The sequence below is a fragment of the Euwallacea fornicatus genome, chromosome 18, assembly GCF_040115645.1.
Source record: "Euwallacea fornicatus isolate EFF26 chromosome 18, ASM4011564v1, whole genome shotgun sequence".
NCBI classification, from domain to species: domain Eukaryota; kingdom Metazoa; phylum Arthropoda; class Insecta; order Coleoptera; family Curculionidae; genus Euwallacea; species Euwallacea fornicatus.
The window spans coordinates 1,010,781-1,018,621 of NC_089558.1; the positions used below are offsets into that span (position 1 = coordinate 1,010,781).

General features: G+C 42.2%; 2 protein-coding genes across 3 annotated transcripts in view; one reads left to right on the forward strand and one right to left on the reverse strand.

The window, feature by feature from the left end:
• Flo2 (flotillin-2) overlaps positions 1–7,841 on the reverse strand; it is a 70,996-nt gene that overhangs the window by 9,936 nt on the left and 53,219 nt on the right. The gene's annotated exons all lie outside the window — the stretch shown is intronic.
• Positions 231–6,917, forward strand: LOC136345031 (uncharacterized). Its single transcript, XM_066293016.1, is given in 16 exon segments — positions 231–361; positions 419–619; positions 667–837; positions 888–1,147; positions 1,433–2,691; positions 3,294–3,516; positions 3,572–3,705; positions 3,760–3,900; positions 4,902–5,057; positions 5,107–5,294; positions 5,352–5,596; positions 5,648–5,830; positions 5,880–6,002; positions 6,059–6,299; positions 6,355–6,525; positions 6,576–6,917. Coding segments are annotated over 16 exon segments (3,795 nt in total). The 5' UTR covers positions 231–342; the 3' UTR covers positions 6,656–6,917.

The following is a 7,841-nucleotide window of genomic DNA, read 5'->3' on the forward strand; positions in this document are numbered from 1 at the left end:
AAAAAGATGCCAAAAATATATCCACACAGAAACTTCTAGGTCTATAGAATTTTTACAAGACATACACAAACCCCTAGATGACTCCTCTATATCGAAGTCTAATTGAGAGTCCTAGATGATCAATCGGTTTTTTGGACATTCAATTACATAATCTAAATACTGGGTAACGTCATCAGTGATCAAAAACGTGTCCCGTTCACGATCAAATGGTGAAATAGAAAGTGAAAAAAATACGTGATCGAAATGACAAAATGTAGGATCTTGCAAAAAAGGGCACAAATCAATGTGCGTTTTCAAATCAATGATTAACAGTCTTTAGTGAGCACTGATGGTACCACCATCATGGCGTGGATAGCCAAATGTTGGTATTGCGATCGAGATCTCCATAATCGGTTCTGATAACACGACGCTTTTTCAGTAATGAGCGGGTTAACCGGAGAAATCCTGGATCTTGGGGCAGCCACCGCTTCAAATTTAGGATATTTCATCCCTACTTTGGTGGCAGCAATCGCCTATTTCCAGTACGAGCTCTTGGACCCTGAAGCTAGGCCCGTAGACGTCCCTACGGACTCTCTTTCCGATCGATATGACTTCATAGTTATTGGTGCAGGATCTGCAGGTAGGGTCCGATTTTCAGTTGATGGTTCATGCAAAATCGATTTACAGGGGCAGTGGTGGCTAGTAGGCTAACTGAGGTGGAGCAATGGAAGGTGCTCCTACTCGAAGCGGGAGGAGACGAGACTGAAATATCTGACGTTCCATTGATGGCAGGATACTTGCAACTATCTCAGCTAGATTGGCAATACAAGAGTGAGAGACAAGGACAGGCGTGTCTAGGTAAATTCAAATTGGTTTTAAGTTTCATTTGTGCACAAATTTGGAAATAGGAATGGTCAATGGGCGCTGTAATTGGCCTCGCGGTAAAGTGATGGGAGGCTCCTCAGTCCTCAATTACATGCTCTATCTGAGAGGCAACAAGAAAGACTACGATATGTGGGAGACTCTCGGTAATCCCGGCTGGGGCTACAAGGACGCCCTGTATTATTTCAAGAAAAGCGAGGATAACAAAAATCCCTATCTCGTTGGGAATTACCATGGAAAGGGAGGGTATTTGACTATCTCGGAAGCACCTTACAGAACACCTCTGGTGAGTTAAAATTTGATATGATTTTTGCGATACGAACAACTGACAAAAACTAAAAAATCAAACGAAAGAGATACACGTAAGAAATTGCTGGACCTTGAAAGATCGTGGTACGCCAATGGCATGGGGTAAATTGTGATAAGCCACTGCCGCATCCTCGAGAATAAGGACGGCACAAAATCGCACTTACCCCTAGATCCGTCACTACACTTAAATCACATATTATATATTCAAAGTAAATCCATTATCGCATCACTATACATCACTATAAACCGTTATTGGTTTTAGGCGGCCTCGTTCATCGAAGCAGGTAAACAACTAGGCTACAAAAATCGAGATATCAATGGAGAGCACCAAACGGGATTCATGATGGCCCAAGGAACCATCCGTCAAGGTTCCAGATGTTCCACCAGCAAAGCTTTTTTAAGGCCAGTGCGACTGCGCCCCAATTTACATGTAGCTATGAAAGCCCACGTAACTAGAATCCTAATCGATCCATCGACTAGAATTGCATTTGGAGTGGAATTTATTAGAGATGGGAAATTGCATAGAGTTCGAGCTAACAAGGAGGTGATTTTGTCTGCTGGCGCAGTCAACTCTCCACAGCTGCTGATGCTCAGCGGAATTGGACCAAGAGCTGAGTTGGAGAAATTTAAGATTCCGTTGATTCAAGATTTGCAAGTTGGGAGTAATTTGCAGGACCATATAGCTTTGGGAGGACTGGTTTTCACAATTAATAAACCCGACTCTATTTTGCTGGACCGGATTTATTCCGCAAGTTCTTTAATGCAGTATGCGGTGTGGGGTGCTGGACCATTGACGATAATGGGGGGCGTTGAGGGCTTGGCATTTGTGAACACCAAATACGCAAATGCTTCAGACGATTTCCCAGACATTGAATTTCACTTTGTCAGTGGGGGGCCTCATTCGGATAAAGGAACGCAATTGAAGAAAGCCCATGGTCTTTCAGACTCCTTCTACAACGCTGTCTTCAAGCCCATTGAAGGCAAAGACGCTTGGAGTGTGATCCCCATGCTGCTGCGCCCTAGAAGCAAAGGAACAATAAGGTTGCGCAGCAAGAACCCCACAGATTATCCTTTGATTTACCCGAACTACTTCTTTGACGACTTTGACATGAGGACTCTAATTGAGGGCGCGAAAATTGGGGTGGCTTTGAGTGAAACCCCAGCCTTCAAAAGCTATGGGAGCAAGGTTGTGGAGTACCCCCAATGCATTCATTTTGGGAAATTCTCGGATCAGTACTTCGAGTGTATGATACGACTCTATTCCGCCACCATTTACCACCCTGTGGGCACAGCTAAGATGGGGCCCTATTGGGATAAGGACGCTGTGGTGGACCCTCAATTGAGGGTGTACGGAGTCAAAGGTTTGAGGGTGATCGATGCGAGCATTATGCCCAATTTGGTGAGCGGGAATACCAACGCTCCAGTGATAATGATAGGAGAAAAGGGAGCGGATTTGGTGAAGGAGTTTTGGTTGAAAACTGCTAGGATTAATAGTGTTTATAGGACGTTGCGGGGAGTTTAGTGTATGGTCGATTGTGTAGTCGAGTTCGTAGACTGAATTTGTCATTTGCCGTAAGTGAACTGTGAGTTAGAAAACCGATGATTTTCTGACGGACGTATTGCTTCGACTAGAAAACTTCCAAAGATGAGTCCATAGAGTTAAATATTTATACGCAATTATTTTTTTACTAATAAACGATAAAAGCTGTTTTATTGGTTTGTGTACATTCCTCAAAACTTACTTTCACATTTCCCTATACAGTGTTTTGAAAACAAACGTTATAAGTTTAAAAACAAAGCAGTAAACAACTAATAAGAATCAGCGAAACATTGTCCAACTAACCTACATATGCCAAGACCGCACAATGTCCTGCTTAATTTAAAATGGTCAGTGCTGTGTAAATTAATTTAAGAAAAAATTGTAAATCGAAGAAAAAAATCATCATGTCGACATCAACGCAACAACTAAACCTCTACTCCATGACCAGAATGGCGTTAACCTTAGGACCAGGCCTAGGATTCCTCCTATCTCTACATTCAAGCGCGCTAAATGAGCGACCAGACATTTTGGACAGGTATACAGACCATTGTAGCATCACTCTGTTGCATTAAGAACTTTTCAGGGAGCATCGTTTGAAAGATAAATCTTACACAGACATTAAGGAAAACTATGATTTTATCATAGTGGGGGGTGGTAGCGCTGGGTCAGTACTGGCAAACCGACTCTCCGAAAATCCCTACTGGAACATTTTGCTTCTCGAAGCAGGGCCGGACGAAATTAGCATCACTGATATGCCGATGATGTTTCCTGCTTTGCAGCTAACGCCCTTTGATTGGCAGTACAAGGTACCACGCGACCAAAGAGCCGAAAATGGAAACTAACGAAACTTCCTTATTAAAGACAGAACCAGGGGAAAAGTACTGTCAGGCTATGGTGGACGGGAAGTGCAACTGGCCTAGAGGGAAGGTACTTGGAGGGTGCTCAGTATTAAACGCCATGCTTTATGTTCGAGGAAACCGGAGGGATTACGACAGGTATAATTTTAATTTAAATAAAAATATATTAAAATTGCAATATTATGTATTTAGATGGGCGGCATTAGGGAATCCTGGCTGGAGTTACGAGGAAGTTTTGCCGTACTTTAAGAAATCCGAGGATATACGGATTGATCAATACAGGGATGACCCATATCATGGCACAAACGGGTACCTAACCGTGGAACATTTCAGGTAAATATCCGCCAAAAAAACAAAAAAAAAAACAAAAAGGAAAGGCCAAAGTCGCTCCTGCGTCAGAAAATCATGTATTCCATGTTTCTTTCAATGTTTCTGCAGTTTATGTGTTTCATAACTTAACCGCAGGAGCAGCGGACCTCCCCAATGGTAACGCCTGAATATATTGTATAAGTAGTAACAATTCAGCGCTAAGTAGCGGTAAGATGTTAATGAAGACATGCGGTATTTGCGGTAGTACTTACTCGTCATAAAGGGTACTGCTACATGTAAGTTAGACAGAGACAAAGTATTGTCATAAAGTCGATTATTGCGCAAACCAGCTCAACGAGTTTACGGTGGCTCCATCTGTGTGATTCAAAGTTGAATGTGGTGGGTGATTTGAAAATATATTTTAAACGCAAAAACTCAAACAAGTCACTTGAGACTTCTCGTAATGCGGGAATGTGTGCATTAGAGTGTGTTGGAACGTCAGAAAAATATAGGAAATAGCTCATTTTCAACCGAAACGCCTAAATCGGTAAATTTTTGTATTTCTTGTGGGGCCCCCATACATTCGTAAATAATTCTACACAAGACGCCTGCTGTGAACTAACTGCTGTAGTGCTCCTGCACATCTCGGCGTTTCAGCAAAGCATCATAACTCGCCTCCACGTCAAGCAATAGATGGCACCACTCCCGAAAAATCTCATTAAAACTAACTTTAAGCGTTAACGCTTTAATTAAACCGTTCGAATTTTAATTAAAAGATCAACTCCTAAAATTGGCAACATTTCCATATTCACCTTTTAAAATGGACATTTTTCCTCATTTTTAAGGACAAAATAACATCTCACTGCTCCCAATTTATTTCTCAAGCGTACTTATACAGCGTATGCGAGATATCAAATTGGATTGGTCGAAGTCTTCTGGAGATAGTACTGTTTGCTGTACTATCTTTTGTTGTCTTTGGCCTTTCCTTTTTGTTTTCGTCCTAAGAAATCAGTTCCCTGTTGCAGGTATCGTTCGCCGCTTTCTAATTGGTGGTTAGAAGCGGCTCAAGAAGCCGGCTACACGATACGAGACCTCAATGGCGAGTACCAAACAGGATTCATGCTGCCTCACGGCACTTTAAGGGATGGTTTGCGATGTAGCACCGCTAAAGCCTTCTTAAGGTCTCTTTAACAGAGTTTCACAGCATAAATTTTATAAGTTAAAAAATAGATCCATCTGCGATAGACCAAACTTGGACGTCAGCTTGTATTCTCACGCTCATAAAATCCTAATGAATGATGATTATCAAGCTTACGGCGTCGAGTTTACTAAGTTTGGAGTCAAGAAAACCGTATACAGTGATAGGGAGGTGATTCTAAGTGCCGGATCGTTGGGATCTCCTCAAATTTTAATGCTATGTAAAAGTTTACCAGGTATTAGCTAATGATCGCGAAGTATCTATAGATGAGTTTTAGCGGGGATCGGCCCTGAAGATCATCTAAAAGAAATCGGGATACCCGCCTTAGTACCATCACCGGGAGTAGGTTACAACATGCAAGACCACGTAGCAATGGGCGGGGCTGCCTACCTCTTCGACCCAGGAGAAGAATACATAGAACAGACATGTAGCTTCAATTTACCAAAAGTGTTCTCTCCTGAAACCATCGATATGTTTGCTCACAACAATAGCGGGCCGATATATTGGCTCCCCGTGTGTGAGGTGAGTTCAAATAGAAGTTAATTTAAAGTTATTGTTACTTTTGTATGAAAGGTCATGGGATTTGCAAATACGAAGTACGCAAATTACGAAGACGATTGGCCAGATGTGCAGTTCTTCTTTGCCTCATACGCCGATAGCTCCGATGGGGGGTTATTCAGCAAGAGGGCCGCAGGGCTTAAGGATGATGTTTATACGGCAGTTTACGAAGAAAATATTTATAAAGAGGCATTTTCTGTGCGTATTTTTAATCTCCAAACGAAGGGAATTTGAATAACTGTTACAGGTCTTAACCCTATTGCTGAGACCTAACAGCAGAGGCAGGATTATGCTGAAGGACAAAAATCCAGACTCTCGAGTATTGATTTACCCAAATTACTTTGGTGATCCTCAAGACATTAAAATTTTGGTAAGTTCTCTAGCTACTAACAAAAATACGAAAAAAAAATATATATCACGATTTAGGTGGAGGGAGCAAAAATCGCGCACAGAATCGCCACTGAGACCCCTACTATGCGGAGATACAATAGCAGATTCAACCCCCTCAAAATGCCTGGTTGCCACCATCTCGAATTTCTATCTGACGAATACTGGACTTGTCTAGCCTACCATTACACCCTGACCATCTACCACCCGGTAGGAACTGCAAAAATGGGCCCCGACGACGACCCCACTGCGGTGGTGGATCCCCGCTTAAGAGTAAGAGGTTAGTCGACTCATCAGCACTAAAAACGCAAGCTTTTGCTATAGTCATGATTCAGGGGCGAAAAGGCTGAGAGTGGTGGATTGCAGCATAATGCCGTTAATCCCGAGCGGCAACACCAATGCCCCAGTAATTATGGTAGCTGAAAAGGCTGCTGACATGATCAAGGAGGACTGGAAGGCCCTGGGTGGCCCATATTTTGACTCTGAAGAGGAGGATTTTGCTGAAGGTATGGGAGAAGTTTCGATTGTAAAATTTTGGCTCATGTTCAGTTTTTAGCTCAAGATGAAGCTTATTCATCTAGGCAGGCCAAAGAGGGTGGCGAATTGGAGAGAACAAAAGAGGGGGGTGCTGGATAAAACGTCGCAGATGCATAGGAATTTGTACTATTGGTAGTTGAGGACTGTCCCTGGTTAGATGTAACACAACTCATGTATCCTTTCCTCCTTTTTAATAAAGCCGGAACTCACTAATTCATCGATTGTCTCGTCATCATGTTAATAACTTAATGTTCAAGGTAGACCAATTTAAGCTTTTTTGGAATGTACAACCACGCAGGTGAAAGTGTCATTAATAATACGCGATTTTGTTGTAATACGGGTCTACGTGATTTCTCGGAGGTAGGACTTGGATGTTCATCAAGTTGAGTAATTAGTTGTTAGTTCCTCCGAGAATATTGGTCATTTGTTGCAATAACCCGATCACGCTAATTTATTAAAAAATGGAAACTTTGTGAAGGACTTAGAAACTTAGCTGCAAAATGGTCTGATAAACACAAAAACAGCTCCGAAAACACATTTCGATTATGATCTTGGTTTAAAGCATACGCGACAAACTTACCTATCGATACGCCCTCGACCACATATAGGGAGCTAGATTCTTAAATTTGGAGGGTCCCGGAGAATGACGTCAAAATAACCCGTGACGACACCATTGTAATTTACAAGATTATGTAACGTACGTCCATTCCGTAAGAAGATTTTACTTACCAGATTTAAGAATGTTAAGACCTGTGGTCTCACTAGACCCAAGTCCGCCTGGCAAATGCCCCTTTCACCGTAAACGGTTTTTTGTTACGTTTATTGATAAGGGAGTAAAGGCCCCCTCTGCGGGACTTGAGTGGCGATATTCAGGAAACACTAATCCAGTATTTAAGGATAGAACTATTGAACATTACCTGAACGTACAATTTGCAAATTCTGCACAGTGCGACATAACAAATGCTGGCTTAAGAGCATGGTGTTCTCTACTAGAAGCATGTCAGGGTCATTTGAATAGAAGGGTATTTAAACCTTAGCGGTCAAACCGGCCATTAAGGTGTGATACGTATACTCGGTGTTTGAGGGTGTGACGTTAGCCTTTTGGCCGCGGATTTGGAAATGTTGTGGCTTCCGACACTACCATGAGGGTGCCGTTGGGGAACATTTTCAAGAAGTATTTTAATTGGGTGATTGCTAGAGAACCTCACATGAAGCCCTTAAAATTTATATTAACTACTGTTGTGTAATAACTTAATGTGTTGGTAATAAATAAGTACGGCCAATT